We start from the raw sequence: 23,034 nt of genomic DNA on the forward strand, positions 1-23,034 counted from the left end.
AGAGAAATATATCAAGATTTATCCATTATTATAGCGTTTTCTTGTATTTGTTGGCGGGGAAACAGTATACTTATTATTCATTACATTGTACTGGAGAGGGTATTGTGTATTACGTGTATTAAAAATTTGGTTAAAAATGTCAAGTTTTAAATTGATATGCAGGATTATTTTCAGTTAAAATTTCACAAACTCATCAATATAACTTAAGAAAAAAATCAAGTTTAAATCCTTAGATAAATGTTTTATAAATTAAATCCACTTTCATTATGTTTTGATATCAATTGCCCTTAAAGCGTTAAAAAAAAGGTAACATTCTGTATTATATTGCCTTCATGCACCGATAATAAGATGCTTTGGTATATTTTTAAGGGAAAACCTACCATATGTAATTAAAAAATCATTATAAAATACCACTTTTATATTACCTTAGATTGCAACGGATATTAACCACAATCCCGTCCTATTCTCTTCATTGAATTGAACTTTTAAGTTATAACTGGATTTTTATTTTCAGAAACAACACGATGTGTGCTACATGGCGAGCCAGATATGCTTACCCTAATGGAACACGAGTTCATGCTCTGTGTTTGTGGGTTCATATCGCACAGACTGAAGTTTTAATTTGGTGCATTTTTGAATTGTTCAGTTTTTTAGTTGTTTTAGTTGTATTTTTGTTGTTCTTTTTTGTCAGCGTTGTCTGTTTTCCTCGACTACTAAATTCTGTCTGTCCTTTTGGTATCGCCCGCCTCTTTCTTCAGTCATTCGTTCGGAGCATTTTTCTGGATCTACCAACATGAATGCTCAAATACAAACAAGGATATATAGATACATGAGGAGGGGTATGCCCAAAAGGGACATACATAGAATATTCAAATTAATCTACTGTCAACATTTCCTGAGAGATAAAGATATAGTTTCTTATTTTATCAACGGAGTTTTTAAGACACTTTGCTATCTCAGTAGTCATTTCTTACCACTGAACTGATGGTAACTTCGGGGAATATCATCAACCAGCAACCTATGTGCTTTGTCTATACCGGTATGGATTTTTATGTTAGTTTTGATACATATATGACGTGGCTCTGTACTTATTCATATATTTAGTGTGTTATTGTACCAAGGGTAAATTTGTTTATTATGGTCTTTAATTTTTGCAAATGTGCCTGGTTTATATTCCATTTTGTGCTTCTTTGTTACATATTTGTTTGTTTTTTTTTGTGATCAAGATTATAACACAATAGTGACTGCTGTGTCCCTATTTTTGACATTTTTAACTATTATGTTTGTTTGTTTGTTCACGCATCGTTGTCAATATAATGGAATTTGATGCGACTCTCATGCAAGTAAGAGGTTTAGCTAGCTATAAAACCAGGTTATATCCATATAAGTAATATGACAGTTGTTATCCATTCGTTTGATGTGTGTGAGCTTTTGATTTTGCCATTTGATTAGGGACTTTCCGTTTTGAATTTTCCTAGGAGTCAGTCAGTAGCTTTGTGATTTTACTTTTTTCGCTAGTAAATAAAGATATTCTAAACCTTCAAATTTACAACATTTACGCATTTCCACAATACAGTATATCTTTTGTGTGTAAGAATTGCTATAGATTCAGTTTTCGTTTTGGTACTGCAAACAATTAGCCACAAGTTACAAATAGGAACACGAAATCACAGCATCCATTTTATTTTTCAAAGTGTTCAACCTTTACAAAAAACGGTTTTGAGCAAACATTAATATGATGACAACATATAGTATGACATAATAATAAATAAGAAAGCATTTAAATGAAGTTTAATTAAACAAGCACTATGCATTTTATTAACATTGATTTATCACACAAGTGCAAATACTGACAGGTAATATAGCTATATTCAGAAATAAATATACTAAGTATCACAGATGGATATTCTATATATATGTACAAAAGCATCTGATGCTCAATTGTTTCTTATCTAGAAAATATATTTTAGCTTTTAATGGTACAAGAAGAACCATTATCAAATAGATCGGCAAAATACAAATGATAGAAAAGAAAGAAAGAAATAACCATATTATGCAAAAGAAACAGAAAAAAATTAACAATGATAGACACATATACATAACAAAATTGCTCATCAACAAATTCCAATGCATACATTATCACAGTATCTATGTTAGCAGTAATACTGAGTCAGGGCCGACATAAACTTTATTTAAATGTGTATTTCAAATACTGATTTTTTTTTCATAAATAACGTGCAAGATTTTCATTTGTAATTCTTTTGATTGAATGTCTAAACTGTTCCTAAACTGAGACAATGCGTGGTGACATTGGGAAGGTTTTACGCATGCCAAGACATTTTTCTCTGTCGATGAAAATACTGTTGTTCTTAATGGCTAAATCTTGTTCTAATGCTGCTTTTGTACGGAGCAGTTCTTGGAGTGCATTCTCAGCCATTCTAAGTTTCATCTGGAGAGATTCTACTGTTTCTGTAATCTCTTGTACTTCTGATACAAGTCTGGAAAAAAAAATATGATTAGTTCGTGTCAGTAAAAAAATATAAAAAATAATACAAAAGGGCTATAACAACTGAATTAAAAGGTTCTATTTGTATTCTTGAAGTGTCATCTTAATTTACCAAGTGTCGTCTTAATTGTACAAGTTTTGTCTTAGTTCTACACATGTCCTCGTATTTCTACGATTGTCATCTTAATCAAGCGAAAAATAGTCTTTCACTAATAATGATATCTTGTGATGCACTTTTTACAGAATTAAATGTTACTTTAAATGTGTTTTTTTTATTACTATTGTATATACCTGTGTTGTACTGGATCTCTACATAATTCCACATTAGGTCTGTGTGTTCTGGTTTCCAGACGAGAATGAGCCACCTGCATTGGTTGTTCCTTATCCTGGATGGCTTTCTTTATTAATTCAATGTTCTTCTCCATATCGAAAATCTCTTGAAGAACCTGAACAAAAAATAATATCAATGAGACAAGACCCAAACAAAAAAGGTCATCATATTTCAAATAGTAACGGAGTGTGCATTATTTTTAATCAGAATTTTCCCAGATGATTTTAAAAATAGTCAATAATCTTTGCGATTTACAACACTATGCTCTATTGATTTATGTTTTCATGTATCAATATCGTTCTCAAATGTATGAGAAAACTAAAGTAAATATGAAACAACAATGAAGGTCTACAAAGCTAGCAGGATCACTAACCTTGGACAGATGTGTCTGGAGTCTGTTTCTAGCATCAGTTGATTCCTGGCATCTCTTGGTCAGGTTAACATTGACATTGTTCCATTCCTGCCACATTTCATTGGCACATGAGTTGAGCACACTTTCGATCTCGTTTCTCATTTGACGGGATGCAGCTCTCTCACTCTGGGATCTTTGAATATTGTCATTGCTGAACTTGGCCCATGACTCTGGTACTGACACACTAAAAAACATACAACATTATTACTAAACATTTTTGTCAAAGTTGTTTTTATACATTTATACAACATTGACAAAAAAAATAAAAAAAATAAAGAAAGCAAATTAAAACATTACTTGTTTGAGTACGCTTCAACTGTGTGTCTCTTGAGGAGAAAGCTAAGATAACCAGTTAGGAACACACCCTTAAATGACAGTTGTTTAGTACACACTGTGAAGTACTAATGGTTTTGTAATTTGTTTCGATCATGTCTTGTTAAACATTTTTATTCATATTGTCCTTATATTCGATTGACACTGTCTTGAGATTTACAGATTTTTAATTGTCCCATTTTCACCAGTTGCTGTCAATGGAACAAATGTATTTGATTTATATTACAAATTTATTCCTCACTGTCAATCTACTTTTTTATTCCTAAAATATGATGTTATAAGTTACATACGTGTGGTCTACTCTTGCAATTCCATTGTGGAATGACAATCCCCTGGAGTTGTTCCTCATCTGATGACAGCTATTGTCAAGGTTCAATGCATTGAACTTGTCTCCCTCGTCCTTCTCTAATTCGTGTTGTGCAGCACGGTTAAGACTGCAAGCAAAGGAGATTACAAGTAAGTGGAACAGTTACTAAAGTATGTAACGAAGAAAGGTGTGAAAATGAAGTTACTAAAGCAGGTAGCGAAGAAAGGTGTGAAAATGAACAGTTACTAAAGCAGGTAACGAAGAAAGATCAGGTAACGAAGAAAGATTAGGTAACGAAGAAAGATCAGAAAACGAAGAAAGATCAGGTAATGAAGAAAGATTAGGTAAATAAGGCTTTTAGAATTTATGCAAAAGAAAATAAAATAAGAAAATTGAATATGAAAATCAGGCATGCAACAGTTGAGCACCAAAGATAGCTTCGAAAAAAGACAACATTATCTAATAGTCACGATAAACCATAATAGTTTTACTTTGAATTGTGTTTGCTGATTGTGTATGTTTTAAGAGATATCCGAATACAAGTGAGATATCATTTTTTATGAATCAAGGAAAAGCTTCTTGCTTACATTTTGCATTACGTACTGACCAAACTTGGGTCCGGTTGTCATACTTCCAGGAACTATGATGAATACTATCGTTATGATTAAAATTTACCTTTAGTGCACCATAGAATGACTGTAGCATGAGTCTCAAAATGGAAACCTGTTTTCATACGATATGAAAGGGTGTAACAACACCACATGGTGTATGTTAAGCCAATGGGAGAACTCAGATTATATAGAATGCAAACCTACTGTAGGTATAAAAGAAGCAATATATATATCAACAATCGTAAAAGTATCATCATATATATATGAATTGAAAATGATGTAATGAAGAATAAAGCCATGCACTGTTACAATATTATTATGGAAAACATGGTATTAATTTTTATATTACCCAGAATAGAACAGATGATTAAAATTTCAATTAATTATATATGATCGAATGCAAAAATGAAAATTTGGTATTTTACTTATTTGATAGTTAACTTACCCAAGTTGGACGTTGGCACGTTCTACGGTATTTCTCATCTTGTCTTGACATCTTTTGATGATATCTACTTCCTATAAAAAGAAACAAAGACAAAATATAAGTGTGTCTTATTAGTGTATGGCTATTATGTTTATTTACAAATACATGTACGTGTGTGTGTGTGTGTGGATATCAAATTAAACCAGAATAAACAGAATTCACCTTGCAGTATTCGCAAAGTATAAAACGGAACAGTGTTCCACTATAGGGGAAACATTTTCAGAGCAAGCAGCTGAAATGTCTATTGAAGAAAAACAAGTTTCACTTTTGACTAAGGCTAAGTAATTTGCAGCACTTTTTCACTACAAGAAATCCTCTCAGTTTGACTTATGAAACAAATTTGCATACCATTGTCAATTGCAAGTATTTATAACAAGAATACCACCCACACTTAATATGACAGTCTTCAATTTATTCCATTTTATGACTTTTAGCCAAAATAACTTAGATCTTGTAGCTTTCAACTTAAAATCTTTATGTAGATAAACAATAATAAATTATGTGGGTTTGTATGAGGAATACGTCAAAAGAATCTATGCAAATATTATACAATTAAACCAAACAGCACAACCCTCTGCAAATACTGGGTACTCTAAAAATAAAATTGTTATCTTATGATTTACATAGTCTTGGTATCATTTACCTGGAACCAATATCATTATGTATCGGTCCCATGATTTATATGCAGTTTAAATATTTAATGGAGTCTCGAGATTTTTCAGTACAAACAATTTTAGTGACAATAATACATCCTTGAAAATATTAATGTACATGTAGGTTATAATGAAGAAACGTCATGTAGGGTATCATGAAGAAACGTCATGTAGACTTCTAGTATCGTGAAGAAACGTAATATGTAGACTACCACGAGGAAACGTCCTTTTGACAGGTTAAAGTCTGGTAGTTTTCTTCTGTTTTGCTATTCATATTTTGTAGTTTGAAGTTTAATAGTGATAAGTATGTGTTTTTCAGTGGTTTTGCTACAAATTGAAAATAGCAAACATTGTCGTGTGTTGCTAAAAAAAATCAGTAAAAAGATTTTCCCTGAACTTGTTTGTCATCAAGGTGATTAAAAAAACGATTTAAATAATAAAATATTCATTGTAACAGGTCCGTGTGTGACCTCTAAGATTGGAACCGTTAGTTTTATCGAATTTTGAACATGTTACCAAATTATAAATGGCATAGATCTAAAATGTTTATGTTTTTTGGGGACGATTTTTAAGTAGTTGTGAAAATATTGAATAAGAAGGATGTTCCAAACCAAAAAAAAATTCTATCAGTCTCAGATTTAAATTAGATATGTTAGATGTATATTAGCAATTTAAGTAAGTTCATTTACTTCCCAATTTATAGACCCTTCATTTCAATGAACTCGTGGAAGTTGGCAATATTTTTGGAATTCTTTGAGAATGATAGAATTAAAGGGTCAGCTCAGACTGAACCTTATGTTCGTTACTATGACTCTTTTATAAATGCCCTTCGGTAATTAAAAAAGCTTTGTTCGGATTAAAAGGTTTAAACTGGATAATGAAAGGAAAGCAAATAACGGTTTAAATAAATAATTTCATAAATCCCAATTCTTTAAATGTCTGCAATTTAAACAGCATTAATACCAAATATAAATGAAATGTGTAATACAATTACTTATAGATGTAAGTAAAAGGTTCTATCTACTAAAGAAAATGCTCAGGACATTGATTTAAATCATGAGTTAAACAGGGGCTGATCCAGCAATTTTTAAAAGAGGGTTTCCAATCCAGGATTAAGCGAGGGTTCAAACTACTAGTACATGACCCCATTTAAATGCATTGATCTTCAACAAAAAGGGGTGTTCTAACTCCCGGACCCCCCTGTTGGATCCACCATTGGCATCAATCATACTGTATATAAACAAATGTCTTACCCGAATCAATTCTTTCTCTGGGTTATCATGTACAAGGTCAATTCCTTGACGTTTTTCTCTGTGGTACAGACACTCTTGAGAAATGTGAAGAGGATTTTCTGTCTCCTGTAGAGCTTTCTCCAAAATTCTCTTGGCTTCATTCAGGGCTCCAATTTCTGTCATCATGTTATCTGTTTCATGATTAACCTCCGTTTTCCAGAATGAAATATCACCGATTCGCTCTCCAAGACGTTTACCAACGTCGCTTTGTGTTCTCTTTGTTTTGTCGTCCGTTTCTCTGCATAGACGAACTGTATCAAATCGTAGACGTTCAGCAGCACTTCTTGTTTTATCCGAAACTAAATAATTACTTTGATTTGAATTAGCCCAATCGTTAGGAGAAAATCGTGTATACATAGCGTTTCTAGCCGCAGCAAACACTGAAGGAACTTTAACATTGTCCAATTCAGAAAGTTGATTCCTAGCAGAGAAAGGTTCTGGCATACTTCTGACTAAAGCTGAACTAGGATTTACACGTGCGGTTTGGTAGTATGTGCTTGGTCTCCAAGGAAGTGTGGTTAAAGATCTCCTCAGAGGTGAAGGGGCAGGATAAGTGTCATTGGCCTTATATGAAGCTTGCATTGTACTTATACTAGGCAAAAATGTTTGTGTATTACTACCACCAAGCCTTGGACCGGTCATATAGGTGGCAGTCTGTGTGTGACCCAAGTATTCCATCTTGGGAGGTCTAAATATAGGTACGGCTTCTGAAAACATAAACAAGTGTAGAAATTAAATAAACTGAAAGTTAACACATAAGAACATTTATAAAGACATGAAATAAGCTGGGAAAACCGTCCTTTCATGTCAACACTAAACATTGCAAATAACATTTGATGCATATGCATGTATCATAAACCTTTAAAAAGTTAGTTTCAACTTTTAAGTCTTGTTGACATCAAGTATTTCGTCCATTTTGACTCATTTGTTAGTGAATCTTAATTCTCTTTTAAGTCATAACAGCTTTTGTCTTTACATGGAGTGAAAAAATGTACGACACTTCAGAAATGTAAATATAAAACTATATTTGTAGTTGGGGTTCTTGTTGTTTCATTATGAAGATATGTCTGTGATACATAATTTTATTCAATGGGAACGAATTATCATCAACGTTTTTTTGGATGCATAATGTTGGATTGTATGGCTGAGATTTCATTTAAACTTGTCTGTCGCAGTACATGATATCAGAACATTTGATATTTAACGAAATATGCTAAACTGTGACAGACTAGCTCCTGTGCATGTGGATTTATACCGTCATCACCAATTAGCAAATAATACGTGCAATGTGCTTGAACAGTATGCAATAGACTGAAAATAGTTAGATGCATACATGTTTGCTAAGTCAACGTGGTTTTATGATAGCATCAGCTTGTAAAATTATACCAAAAATAAAAACACGTGGAACTACACTCCCTCTTTAAGACCTTTAATCGGTCATTTACTGTTTTAACATTAAGGTTTCTCTTGAGTAAATTGATAGAAGGTATTCCCTCTTTCAGTGGATTTTTTTTTTATTTAACACAACATACATGAAGTATTTGGTTTAAAATTCTTATAGTGTTAAAAAGTATCATAGAAAAAATAATCATGAGGTGCACATAATATCTATAATATATTTTGCAAGTCAACATCTAATATTTTGTTAAAAGATAAAATTTTAAATAAATAAAATTTAATTCAAATACTATCTTTAAATTATTCAATTAATAAATACCTGATGTGAATCGGACCAGACACCACAGACTTGTGTGATATTAAAATTGATAAATTTTAATAATTGCTAATCCTCGTTGAATTTAAATGGCCACATACAAATTGAAATTGTCAATGTTTACTAGGCTATCGCTGCTTAGAGACACCAAGCAACGAGGAAGGAAAGTGCTCTGGTGCACTATCGATCGAAATACGGTTGACTAGCCCGACAAGGGTCAAATAATAATGTCAAATAAAAATCTATATGTGTTAATAACTAAATAATGTGCTGTAATCATATCACGCTTATTTAAAATATTATGTTACAGATTTACGTTTACATGTAATTTCATATCTATAGTTTTTTTATTAACTGTTATTTTTAATTGGTTTTGTTTTAATTGCTTCACATCCGATTATAACTTTAATTATACTTTAAACAATAACCACCGGTGATATTTCATGTAGGTGTTTAATTAAAAAAAATCTTGAATCTGCAGAAAGCACGCAATATATTATTACTGGAGATTCAAACTAAGAGAATTTGTTTCAGACGTCCAGCTATAAATATTAACCCACTATCCATTTATAATCAACATATTAACACCGATTACTTCAGAAACTTTGTTTTTACACATAATTAATATCTCAGTTGTCTTATGTATTTGCAAGGAATTCTATATTTAGAAATTTGAAATTCCTTGGATATAGGGTTTATTGATGTAAGTTGTGTATCAAGATCTACTCTATTGAAAATAAATTACGAATTATTGAGATAGCTATTTTCAATTGTCTGAAATGGAGAGTTTAGGCTAAATTCCCTACGCATTTATAATACTTTGAAATAAAAACTTTCTTTTATGTGCCTTGTGTCTTTTAATGGAAAGAATACATAAGAAACAATCCTTTAGTATATTAGTATTATACGTCCTTGGCTGTACATATTACTTCAAGTCTTGTGAGACGAATGGATTTTTTTTACATTCAAAGGAGCTCTGTATATTCAAGTGTGTCGAATTTTGAAATTTAATATAGATAAACATGCAGATAAAAAAAATATACATGAAAATAACACAAAAAGGACAAGAGTGACAGTAGCGCATTAGTTAGTACTGTCATGTAGATGTAAATGTGTAGTTTGAAAAAAAGATTAAAAAAAATAATATAAAGATACATATTTTTTCCATATTCTACATTCTCTTGCTTTTTTTAATTAAAAACATATCAAAATATCCAGAACATATATAAATTTTTACACTAGAACGATAGTACGTCCAAGAATATGCAGATTGAATGACTTAGGGGGGAAAAAATCGAAAACGACGAGTTCTATTGAAATATTCTTACCATTTCCTGAGTAAATTTTGGCACACCGACAAGCATCACAAGGAAATGAGGCTGTAAGCAAGTCCCCTGGCATTCTTGAAAAGTTTAATGTTTTCTTTGAAAAAAAAGCGCTTTCTAACTTTTGTTTTAGCGACTTCCCGAAATGCACCTTTGTGGGCGTGTCATAAATTTAAGGGAGATAATTTGTAAACAATATGGCTGACGTTCCTGACAATGCACCACAACGTGAGTTATAAAAATGTTCTTTTTCCCAATAAAGTAATCAGTGGCATGCGATTGAGAATTTAAATACATTTTGTAACTAACTTACGATTTGTGAATAACTTATTTTACACTTTCAAGCTATTTTCTTAATAGAATATAGTCCGGCTACCTGTAACTGCGTCTCGAGCTCGGTATTTAATAATCACTGAATACAAAATTATTTGTCCTTAGAAACACCTTTGAGGCCCCTCATGGGGGGGTCCTAGTAATCACATAATCACCATTTTTTTGCCAATATAATCACATAATCATTAAATATTTGCTTATCTTTAGTAATCAAATAATCATAAACTAAAAATACAGTCCTAGGTAATCAAATAATCATGAAATATTTGGCTTAATAATCAAATAATCATTAAAAAAACGGCCAAGTAATCACATAATCAAAAACCCCATGAGGGCCCTCACCTTTCATACACCGTTAAACATATTGATTTCTTCTGTGTCATTACATTTTAAGTTAATTAATACCTTGATTGCGTAATCTAGAGAGTAGGTGATAAATTAATCTTTTTCTTAGACGAACTATTGCTTTTATTTTTTTTATAGTTAAATTAAATGGGATACAATATAAGACAGATTTATTATTTGTTTTATTAAAGTCTCACCACTTGTCATTAAAAAAGCAAAAAATATAAAACAATTGTCTGGTATACATACACCGAAAAGAAAAGGCAGTTTAAATGAATGAATTACACACACATTAGATATAATATCAGAGATGAGAGATTTATGATTTCATATCTGTAGGGTATCTGTAGATGTTTAATATTTAATATTAACGTTTATATATTATTTTATATATATTTATATTTAAATACTTATTCCATAAACCAAAAAATAACGAAAATGAATGTAGTTTTGAAAAAATGATTCCTATGAGTTTATATTACATCTTTTCATCAATATACAATGTTTCTAAGATTTTAAATGAATGGACTGTGGCAGATGTTCTGAGATTTTAGAAATGATATATTTAGCAAGCATTGGATGGGCTCCTTCACTTGTTTGGTTAAAATTTAGCCAGAAATAAAAAAAAAATAGTTATCTTCAGTATAGTATATGTGTTGTTTGCTTCTTAATGTCAATGAATGTCAAGTGGACATGTACATGTATCTTTGAATAAATAAGTTTTAAAAGGGTTCTGAGATTTTTAAAATGCAACAAAAGTTTATCCTAGCAGAGAGCATGACACTTTTCAAGAATTGTAGTTCTCAATGTTTTAGATGTATTTATTGAAATCTTTAGATTTTCTGTAGAAGAAATTTGATAAGGATATTAACATGAATTAAGATCAGTAATCAATGGATGTTTATCAGAAATGCGTGTCTGGCGTATATACTAAATTTATTCCTGGTATCTATGATGAGTTTATTTATTCACTATGGATAGATTTTTTATGGTTTATGTAGGTCCCTTTTTAACTAAATTTGTATGAATCAGAATGGTACTTGTAGTACCCAATTGTATATTTTTAACCAGATTCCCTTTAAGGTTTACTTTTTTGACAGTGATCATCCACTCAATATCTGTTAATGAATACTTGGCCTTGTCAATTTTAAGTTGAATGTAAAAAAAATGAAATATTACTGCAATACAGGCTGGGGATATTTCAATGCCTTTGAACGTTCTGCATTCTTTTTTGTAAAAAGCTTACATGTATCTATTTCAACATGATTTCAGATTGTCCTGGAACAAAAAGTGAAGCAGCTGGTAAAGTTGATGCATGTTCAGGTTGTCCAAACCAGACCATTTGTGCAAGCAGCTTACCAAAGGGACCAGATAAAGGTAGTTAGTTTTAAATAAATAATATTTGTAACATTGTATCAATTGTATGCCTGTATGTGTGGAACTGATGAGTTCATTAGAACAAAAAAATGGGGTTAAACAAACTGTCTTGTCAAGTTTTGTTTAAATTTTCATTGATTTCAGACCTTAACAAAGTAACATTGTACATTTATTGTTCTTGCCATGATATTGCAATTGTGTTGAAAGGTTGGTGGAAAAAGAAAAGAAATCATAAAAAAAAGGCATTTACCATAGGGATATTTTTCTTCAAAATTTTTGTAATTAGACAAAAACAAATAGATTTATCAACAAAAAAACGACACTTAGTCCACTGGTGGCATTAAGAATAAATCAATTAATATACACATGAAATTACATGCAGCAGAACTTTTAAAGATACTGTAAAGGCAAAAGACCTTTGTATTGTGAAAAATGGTTTAGAAGTACATGTACATTAAAACCATAGGGAATTTTTTAGCCAATGCTTTTATGGGCAGAGTATGTGGCCCATGGCCGTTAAACTATCTGTATACAAGCCTTTCAACAGCTGATATTTGAACCTAGAAGTCAGAATTGTTTATAGCAATGATAGATTCATGGTCAGCGGCAGATCCAGAAATTTTCGTAAGATGGGGTCAACTGACTGCCTAAGAGAGGCTTGAGTCATGCTTCAGTGATTCCCTATATAATTAACTAGATTTGCCCAACAAATGGTGAGGCCTGGACCTTCTGGGTCCCCTCTTATTGCTCTACTGGAGATGAAGGCGCATGAGACTGCAATAAACATAAAAATGGAAGGGAGAATTTAATTTATGTACTGTCTAATACACATGCAGCACTTGAAATTGTCTTTCAACCTTTATTTTATGGATACATTGTATATATATGTTCCTTGGGTATTTTGATAAATGCAAATAGAGTGTTTAACTGATTCTTGCTTCATATACATGTGTAGTTTTAAATTAAAAATTTGGGTAGAAAAGTAGTGATAAAGAAAACATTTTTTTATTCCCCATTCATAGACATTATGTTTTCTGGCCTGTGCGTCCGTCTGTCGGGCTTCACGTTAAAGTTTTTGGTCAAGGTACTTTTTGATGAAGTTGAAGTCCAATCAACTTGAAACTTAGTACACATGTTCCCTATGATATGATCTTTCTAATTTTAATGCCAAATTAGAGTTTTTACCCCATTTGACTCCACTGAACATAGAAAATGATAGTGTGGATGGGGCATCCGTGTGCTAGGGACACATTTTTCTTTTATAGTTTTAATCAACATAAGTTTTTAAATTTTCATTGCATGTCAATATCATCATGTTATATTTAGATGTGGGCGAAATTAAGAAAAGACTATCATCTGTGAAACATAAAGTCATAGTTTTATCTGGAAAAGGAGGTGTTGGGAAAAGTACATTTACAGCTCATCTGGCACATGGACTAGCTTCAGGGAATGAAAAACAGGTAAGTAGAGTGATGATGATGGAAGTTTTTTTCGACCTTGAATGGCTATACAGCCCTCGCACAGTTGGTAGTAGAGTGAAAATACACTTGATGTCTTATAAATATCTATGCTGTAGGTATTTATAGGTGTCATGTACCCACTTCAATACCCAGGTACTATACTCTGTACATGCTGTAGTATTTCTCTTTAACTAAAATTAGAATGGGATTGCTCAAGGGTATACCAATTTTGAAATTTGTACTACATACAACCTCTGTGGAACAAAATTATAACTGAAAAATACTCCATTTGATACAAAAATATTTTAATAATTTTGAAACAGATTTTTTTTTATTGGTAATACTCTGAAGTGGTTGTGAAAAAGCTTTGTCTAGGCATACATGTATATATGGCTTCGACTTCTGAAACATGTAGTACAGCATTGAATTGTGCATGTACAGATATCACATGTTTGTGTATCATTGAATCAGGGAAGTCAATACTAGTGAAGAATTATAAACTTTTAAGTTAAGTATGACAAAAAAGAAGATATAAGCATTTTTAAGTCAGAATATCCAGATTAGAGTGCATATAAAAAATGAAAAATACATTAAAATGGATAATCAAAACAAGGATATATTATACTATGCCAAACGATATTTTACAGTCTTCTTAGTTGCCATTACACATAATGTGTGGATTAAGTGGATTTAAAAGGGTGATAATTATCAAGAATTATCTTCTTAATGTTTGAATAGCTTTCTTATGGTAAACATTTGTTCGTGATTGGGACTTTGAGTACATAAAATAGTAGAAGCTCTCCTAAATAAAAAGATGTGTTTAAATATTTATACTTGATTTTATCAGTTAAGATTTTAACAGACAATTGTTGATTTATTGACAAATAGATAATCAATATCATTATTGGTGAAAATTGTTCTAATTGACCAATTAACTTGTATAAAATCAGCAAATGGAGATTGTTTAACGGAGAGGACTGGTCCGATTGAAATTGAATTGTATTCCTCTTTAAGTACATATTTGATTAACAATAATATTAAATGAAAGAATATTGGAAACAAAGTTAAAATGTGCCACCTCATCTATGAACAACAATAAGAATCAACTTACCACTTGTGAATGTAATGGTATAAAGTGACAGCCACCTAAATCTACCTTTAAAACTTCTACGTCCGGTATACCCTATCAACAATACTTAGTACCATGACAACATTCTACCCATAAGGCCGTTGCCCTAGTAGATTAATCTATAGGTAAAGCGACATTGAATTTAGCATTGTCAGACATGATTGCTTCACTGGTCATTTAAAGTTATTCTGTTACGATTTATATTTCAATTCTTTGAAGTTCAATATTTAAACTAACTGTTTAGTTTAAGAAAATTGTTTTATCTCAATTGTCTTGCATTTCAATTATTGAATTCAGCTATAAACTGTTTAAGTTAAAATAACTGTCTTATTAATTTGATATGTTTAAAAGTACTTTCGTCAAAAGGATTTAAACAGGACAAAACTAGATTATGATTTCATTTAGCTTCTATTGATTTATAGCATATTGTATTGAATTTTTTGTCATGAAAATATCAAAAGATTACTTTGATATCTACAGAAGTAATTTTATTTATAGGAACATATTAGATTTTAAAATATTTACAAAGTAACAACTCTTAGCATTTGAATGAAAAGGGAGGGTTATATGATTAAATTATGTGCAAATTTGTTTAATGTTTATAATCCTTGCTTATCTTAAGGGTGTAAATTTTAAACAATTAAGGTTTTAATTATATCGATTTCAAGATTTCAGAAGATTTAAGCAGGATTAAGAGATAAAGTTCTACTACATGTATGTATCTATTTGAAATTTTGCAGACATTAATCTTGGATTTTAATATTGCAAATTGAATTTAGAGCTAGAAAAAAGACAATTTTTAATCAATGACCTTGTGCATAAGTTTTCAACAGGTAGACAATTTATGAATAATCTATTGTATTTATTCCATGAATACGCTTATGTTGTTCTCAATATAGTTGATGCTATTTAAAAAAATGCATAAGATAGAAGGTCTACTAATAAAGTGAGAGAGAAATAGTAATTATTAAAAGTCTGACCAGGGCATGTACTGTACTGTGGGATATCCATTTAATGGAATTGGTTGGTTAAGGTTGACCAGGGCATGTACTGTACTGTGGGATATCCTGTGGGATATCCATTTAATGGAATTGGTTGGTTAAACTTGACCACAAATGTAAATGTTCAACAAAGTACAAATTTTGTATATGCTTGTAAGAAAACCATAAATAACCACTAAAATAAAATATTTATGAAAATACCATATTTTTCTCTGTCCAAGCAATTTGAAATCAAATAAAAAAATTAAATCCACAGCCCATACAATTGATAGATTTTAAGATGAAGTTAGTCATACCAAGTCATACCAAGGAGTATGTAACTCTATTGGATAGTTGTCTCATTTGTCTCTTACCACATCTCCTTATTTTATATGAACAGTAAAAAATATGTGGTACAATTTTAAGACCAATAGACATGACTGAGGATAGCTAACTTCATGTTTTTGTGGTGTGAAGCTCTTATCTTATAATAAACCCAGTGATTATGAAATTCAGGAGGATTTAACTGGACATTTTTATGATAAAAAACCTTGTTCGACCATAATTTACAAATTGTGTTATACATGTTGGGAATCTTGAAATTCTCTCAATTTCTGTTCCTTGCAGTAATGATCTATTTACAGAGACTAAATTATCGGTTTATTGTAATAGACATTTTCCATTATCCAAAGACTTAAAATTACATTAAAGTGAGGTTTATTTGGTGTGAACACACATTTGTCGGTTAATTATTTTCTTGTCGTGTCTGGGAATACATGTACAGGTACTTTATACTTAGTACTAAGTATGGTAATATTTATATGACAGTTAATGTATTTCTCATTTACTTCCATTGATGATTTGAAAAGAGAAACCTTCAATAATTGATCTAAAACAAGTTAGATTACATTGTTATGTTGTTTCCACCTAACAGTGCATTAACTGTGAAATTAAAAAATGATTATTATTCATAGATTAGACTATTTGTTTCTGTTTTACTAAGGTTTGATCAGCTACAATATTGATTTAAACAAAATGGTTAAATGCTCATTATTCATACAGTCATAAAAAATTGTTTGGTTAATGCAGACCGTGTTGAAGAAAATTTACTATTTATTTAAGGTACTTGTAATTTAACAGTAATATTCTGCTCAAAGCAGTTGAAATTTATGTCATTTTAGTTACTGCAAAGGCGTATTGAAAAGTCAGGTACATGTATGACATATATATTTGGTTTAAAATTGTTTTTGAAACTGATGACCCTTACATTCATTTGTTGTCTCATAGGTTTCTTTAATCATAAAGAATGTTTCTGATTTTTAGTTGAAGGTCTGTCTTTGAGCCTTACAAAAATTGACTGTTTTACTTAAAAACCTCAGAAATAACATTAACGGTACCAATTTTCTTGCACCAGATGCGCATTTCGACAATACATGTCTCTTCAGTGATGCTCGTGGCCAAAATATTTGAAATCCAAAGCTGATATAAAAGATGAAGAGCTTGCAGAAAAGTGAGCTATTTTACTTAAAATGTGTCATCATCTGAGTTGATATTTCAATTTGATAATTTAACACATGTGAGGCAAAACTTAAAAAAATGGTTGTTCATTTCTATTTCCTGATACTGATACTCAACTGGCCCTATTTCACTTGAGCTTCTTCCATTTACAATTGGGAGGTTTTTGGCAGATGAAATTTCTGACATAAAGTAGCAGAACTTAGAGAAGATGACAAAGCAATGAGCAAAATAATTCAGAATTACGGTATGTATTAACACTGTTATGGGACTATGTCTTTAAAGTGGGTCTCATTGGGGTCTAAGCTTGACGCGCGATTGGCTTATTTTTTTAAACGTAACCTGACAGTCCAATAATGAAGCGTGAAAACAGGAAACTAAGTACAGCGGGACACAGAAAATTGCATGCACTGTTATGGCAACATGAAGCGGGATATGGGATTCTCACTAAACAATAAGCGGGATCTGGGATCAGACCCACTTGTACATCTTTAGAAGCTTAAACACCTGTTAAAGTATAAGTTTATTGATTTTATTTCATTTCAGTTTTTTATGAATTTTTTATGTGTGAATTTATTGCACTTGCATGATACTTATATCAATAATTCTGATCATAAAGACCTGATTAATATCTAATTAATGTGTAAGTAACATGGTTAGCACACCTTTATCTTATTGATTAGACCTTTATTAATCTTAGGTGGTAATACCCAACACATAAATTTTTTAGCAGAAAACAATTACGCTCGGTACAGTCTTTTTATTATTCACGAACTTTGAACGGTTTATGGCCTTTAGTTTTGGTAACTCTGAAAGTTTCTCATTAATCCCCTTTGTACATTTTTATGGTTCGGCTGAATTGAATTTTTTTAATTATTTAAATCTCTAATCAAACTGTCATTGTTAAGCCTTTCTACTTTCAGTTTGTTTTCAACGAGAATTTTGACATTTTAAAGATTTTTTGATAGGTGAATTATTTCAAAAGTAATCTTATAAATAATAGACCTACATGGGGTAGCTGAGAAATTAGATCAATTGTAATATTAAAGATAATAGGGTACCAGTTACCAGTCAAACATAATGATCAATTTTTTGAAATTTGATATGAATAAGTATAATTCAAGATTTTTTTGCTTTTCAAATTTTATATGAAATAGAACCAAACAAATAAAGTTTAAATATGTTAAGATGTGTGTGATCACATACAATGCTTCCTTTTGCGCCATAACTTTTTTCTCCAATGCTACATTTGCACAAACTGTTTTAAAATCGAATGGTATCATTTGCACTAAAAATAAAACATACTATTGCGCAATAAGAAGAAAAATGACTTCCCTACTCCTTTATTCATACTTGGAACTGGCAGTTTACACTGCAAGTGTTTCTTTTCTTAAACACATCTTTTTACTGCTGCTACATGGGTACTTCCCAATTTAATGTAAGTAGTAGCTTGTAACTTCACTTTATTGTCCAAAAACACAAACATTGAAGGATGAAATGCTTAAAACAGTTCATTATAGTTCCTGTGGAATGCTTCTGCTCCATTACTGGTACGTCTTGCGGTAGACAGTTTCAGCCCATACGCATGGTGAATTTCTCTCCAGATGCTCATCTTCTTTTTAAGCCAAAAAAAAGAATAAATATATATTAATCATTAATATTTATGATATATATATGTACAGTTAAATCAGCGCAATTGACACATGTGGATTTATTGTGGAAAACAAAATTTGGCGCAAATGATACCCTTGAATAACAGTAATTGGCGCAAAAGGACTGCAGCCGATCAATCATAGGAAGATGCAGTAGAGAAGTTTACGGAGATGTATGGTCAGAAACGCCTATAATACACACCATGAAAAGAGATGTCTCCAGTCTAATTTTGAATTTGATTCTTATTTTAATCCTCTTCTTAGGAATCAGATTTTTTTTTTTTAAAAAGAGGGTTTTCATATTTAGAAAGTATTTTACAAGTCCCAGCAAATTATTCGTTATTATCTTAATTGGGGACATTTGATATTAAATGATATTAGGCAGATTTTTTGTTTTTATGAAATTACTGTAACTAATTAGAGAGACTCATCCTTAATTAATACTAAAGGTGTGAAAATTAGGTTAAAGGTAAAATGTTATGATGAGATTATATAAGTAATTATAGTTATCTATTATATTAATTATGTAAAAGCTGTCAGTTATGGTAACTGGTTGTAACATGTAGATATTATTATAATGTACAGTCGACTCCACATACTGGATAATTACATAATTCAGTTAATTGCAATTTTCTCCTGCATGAGAACATTAAAGTGCTGTTACTTTGTAGCTGATCCATCATCTAAGATGGCCACCAGAGGAGGACTTGGTTAAACATAGGACCCTATAGACAATACATTCAAATATTTTCTTTTAGAGAACCATTGAATAGAATGAAAACCATTGAATAGAATTGAAAATTAATGAGAACCATTGAATAGAATTGAAAATTACATGACATGAATGCTCCTAATGAGGTTCTGACCAAGTGTTGTTACTTTGAAGTGGATCCATCATCCAAGATGGCCACCAGAGAGGGAATTTGTTTAACATAGGACTGTCCCACTTCAGGTTAAAGTTTTTGATGAAGTTGAAGTCAAATCAACCAGGAACTTAGTATACATGTTCCCTATGATATGATATTTCTAATTTTAATGCCAAATTAGAGTTCTTCCCCATTTTCTTGGTCAACTGAACATAAAAATGATAGTACAGATTGGGATCCGTGTACCATGAACACATTCTTGTTTAGGAATGATCTAATCAAAAAAGGTTATGTCTAGACTTGTGTATGAAGGTATTCTTTACCTAGGTTATCATTCTAAACTCCTTTGGGCCTCGTGTGTCTTGAAAAATAGGGTTATGAAATTTTCACAATTTACAATCCTTGCAAATTATATGGTAAATTGGTTTTAATTTGTACTGTTGTTAATTTTATGTTATAATTCCAGTTGGCTGTATAATTTTTGATGTTTGAAGATTAATAAAATTGATGTATGAGCCTTAAATGAATGAATTTTGATTGTTATATTGTAACTTTGACCCACACTGATTCTGTGTTGTTAAGCTTTTCAAGTGAAATTGTCATTTACATATAAACTTAATCCAGTCCTTTTACTGCCAAACTTATCTGAAAATTTTGTCATACCAGGGTTGGCCAACATTATATATGAGAATTTATTGATCTATATTTATCTTTTGTTGAATATTACATTAATCCTTACTTCTTAAGGTCACATGACAGTATCCAACACATAATCTACTGTATTAGCTACAATACTTCATAAGGTCATGTGTCAGTCTACAGCACCTAATCTACTGTATTATCTACAATTAAACAGACTTTTTGGTTGTTGACCATTCTGAATTACATTATTAAATATTATAGAGATTGAAATAACAAATAAATATATACATGTATATGTAATCAGTTTAAATTGTTCCTTTTTTTGGTTATTGTTTTTCTTCTTGATGTTGTAATAGACACATTGATATTATTTGATAACGACCTATTTAAACAAATAATTTTAACACAAATTGTATTACCTGTTGGTTAATTAAAGGTATGGTAGATTGATAGGTGTTGCTGATCAAAGAGATAATGGATTGTGGTAAATAGATGTGAAATAAAAGACTTAGATTTATTGGATGTCTACACAAAGCAACTTTGAACCTTATTTATCAATATATTTTAGTTTTGTAATAACCTCTAAGTCTATTCCATTCTGTTAATTGAAGTCAAGTTCTCTCTGAATGATATCACTAGGAAAATTGCCATCTCTATATTTGTACTTGTCTAGTTTTGAGATTTTTTTCAATAAACATGACTGCTGTTTTCTAAACACAACACAGTAGTACAATAGTTTAAATATATATATGGTGCAATGACATAGTGAATTGAAACAAGTTAATAGTAAAGTAGTCTCAACAGTAGTCTTCAGAAATATTATTTTGTAAGCCACACAAGATGGCCATCATAACCAAAAGAAAGAAAAAGAAAGAAAAATTGTAATTGATTAATCATTTAGACCTATTTTGGCCAACAGAGAAGGAAGCATAACTTTGTAAGGTAGACCTACCAATAATGTTTGTTATGTTTGGAATATTTCCTTCTTTCAAGTGTAGTTCAAACATGTTGTATTTAACTTTGACCCCTGCCAACCTACCAAGATGGCTATACTGTGGGCATTACAAACAATAATATATTTTACAATTACTATATATAATTGCCTGATTCATAATATTATGTAATCTCTCATTTAAGGGGGAGGTTTGAGCTTTTACAAACATGTTGAACCACACTACACCACACATTGTTTGTCTGTTCCAAGCCAAGAGCCTATAATTAACTGGTTGTCGTCTGTGCTGTCTGTTATTTCTTTTGTACATAAAAATGATGAATCAGGTCATTTTTATACGACTGCAAAAATTGAAAATTTTTGGTCATATATTGGTATCACGTTGGCGTCAGCGTTGTCGTCGTCCGAATACTTTTGGTTTTCGCACTATAAATTTAGTTGAGGTAAACAGAAATGTATGAAATTTAAACACAAGGTTTATGACCACAAAAGGAAGGTTGGGATTGATTTTGGAAGTTTTGGTCCCAACAGTTTAGGAATAAGGGACAAAAAGGGCCCAAATAAACATTTTCTAGGTTTTCGCACTATAACTTTAGTTTAAGTAAATAGAAATCAATGATATTTTGACACAAAGTTTATGACCACAAAAGGAAGGTTGGGATTGACTTTGGGTGTTTTGGTTCCAACTGTTTAGGAATTAGGGCCCAAAAAAGGGCCCAAATAAGCATTATTCTTGGTTTTTGCACAATAACTTTAGTATAAGTAAATAGAAATCAATGAAATTTAAACACAAGGTTTATCACCACAAAAGGAAGGTTTGGATTGATTATTGGAGTTAAGGTCCCAACAGTTTAGGAATTAAGGGCCAAAAAGGGACCCAAATAAGCATTTTTCTTGGTTTTTGCACCATAACTTTAGTATATAAGTAAATAGAAATCTATGAACTTTAAACACAAGGTTTATGACCATAAAAGGAAGATTGGGATTGATTTTGGGAGTTTGGTCCCAACAGTTTATGAATAAGGGGCCCAAAGGGTCCAAAATTAAACTTTGTTTGATTTCATCATAAATTGAATAATTGGGGTTCTTTGATATGCCAAATCTAACTGTGTATGTAGATTCTTAATTTTTGGTCCCGTTTTCAAATTGGTCTACATTAAAGTCCAAAGGGTCCAAAATTAAACTAAGTTTGATTTTAACAAAAATTGAATTCTTGGGCTTCTTTGATATGCTGAATCTAAACATGTACTTAGATTTTTTATTATGGGCCCAGTTTTCAAGTTGGTCCATATCAGGATCCAAAATTATAATATTAAGTATTGTGCAATAGCAAGAAATTTTCAATTGCACAGTATTCAGCAATAGCAATAAATCTTCAATTTATCAGTATTGTGCAATAGCAAGAAATTTTCAGTTGCACAGTATTGCGCAATAGCAAGAAATTTTCACTTGCACAGTATTGTGCAATAGCAAGTATTTTCAATTGCACAGTATTGCGCAATAGCAAGAAATATCTAATTGCACAATATTGCGCAATAGCAAGAAATTTTAAATTGGAGTTCTCTTTCTTTGTCCAGAATAGTAGTTGAATCAACTTAAATCATTGTTTTACACAATATACAATGTATATTCACTTTTACTACCAACTGATAAATTAAAACAATCTTTACCATTCAGTGATAACAAGCACTTTTTTACATTTTAATATTTTATGATGTATTTAAATGAGTTGTTATGGTTGCAAACTCCATAATAAATTTGAATTGAGATCAGTTTTGGAATAAGGGAAAGGGAGATGTGAAAAAAAAATTGGGG

At 31.0% G+C, this 23,034-nt stretch overlaps 2 protein-coding genes across 5 annotated transcripts in view; one reads left to right on the forward strand and one right to left on the reverse strand.

Moving 5' to 3' along the window:
• Positions 1–1,667: 1,667 nt before the first annotated feature.
• LOC139487959 (tektin-3-like) lies at positions 1,668–14,750 on the reverse strand. 4 transcript variants are annotated; one of them, XM_071273238.1, is made up of 7 exons: positions 14,595–14,750; positions 6,891–7,636; positions 4,946–5,016; positions 3,873–4,016; positions 3,211–3,433; positions 2,798–2,952; positions 1,668–2,498 (listed from the first exon to the last, which is right to left on the reverse strand). In XM_071273238.1, the coding sequence occupies exons 2-7, from the start codon at positions 7,605–7,607 to the stop codon at positions 2,285–2,287; spliced, it is 1,524 nt and encodes a 507-aa protein (XP_071129339.1). In that variant the 5' UTR covers positions 7,608–7,636; positions 14,595–14,750; the 3' UTR covers positions 1,668–2,284. The 4 variants fall into 4 exon arrangements, with proteins under 4 accessions (XP_071129339.1, XP_071129341.1, XP_071129338.1 ...); XM_071273240.1 differs by lacking the exon at positions 14,595–14,750 and adding an exon at positions 10,282–10,387; XM_071273237.1 differs by lacking the exon at positions 14,595–14,750 and adding an exon at positions 9,972–10,132.
• The window catches only part of LOC139487960 (cytosolic Fe-S cluster assembly factor nubp1-A-like), a 38,406-nt gene continuing 25,478 nt past the window's right edge, over positions 10,107–23,034 (forward strand). The window contains exons 1-3 of the mRNA XM_071273242.1: positions 10,107–10,196; positions 11,919–12,023; positions 13,350–13,483. Coding sequence (XP_071129343.1) covers positions 10,166–10,196; positions 11,919–12,023; positions 13,350–13,483 — 270 coding nt within the window. The 5' untranslated portion in view covers positions 10,107–10,165. The remainder of the gene's footprint in view (positions 10,197–11,918; positions 12,024–13,349; positions 13,484–23,034) is intronic.

The sequence above is a fragment of the Mytilus edulis genome, chromosome 9 (genome assembly GCF_963676685.1).
Source record: "Mytilus edulis chromosome 9, xbMytEdul2.2, whole genome shotgun sequence".
NCBI lineage: Eukaryota > Metazoa > Mollusca > Bivalvia > Mytilida > Mytilidae > Mytilus > Mytilus edulis.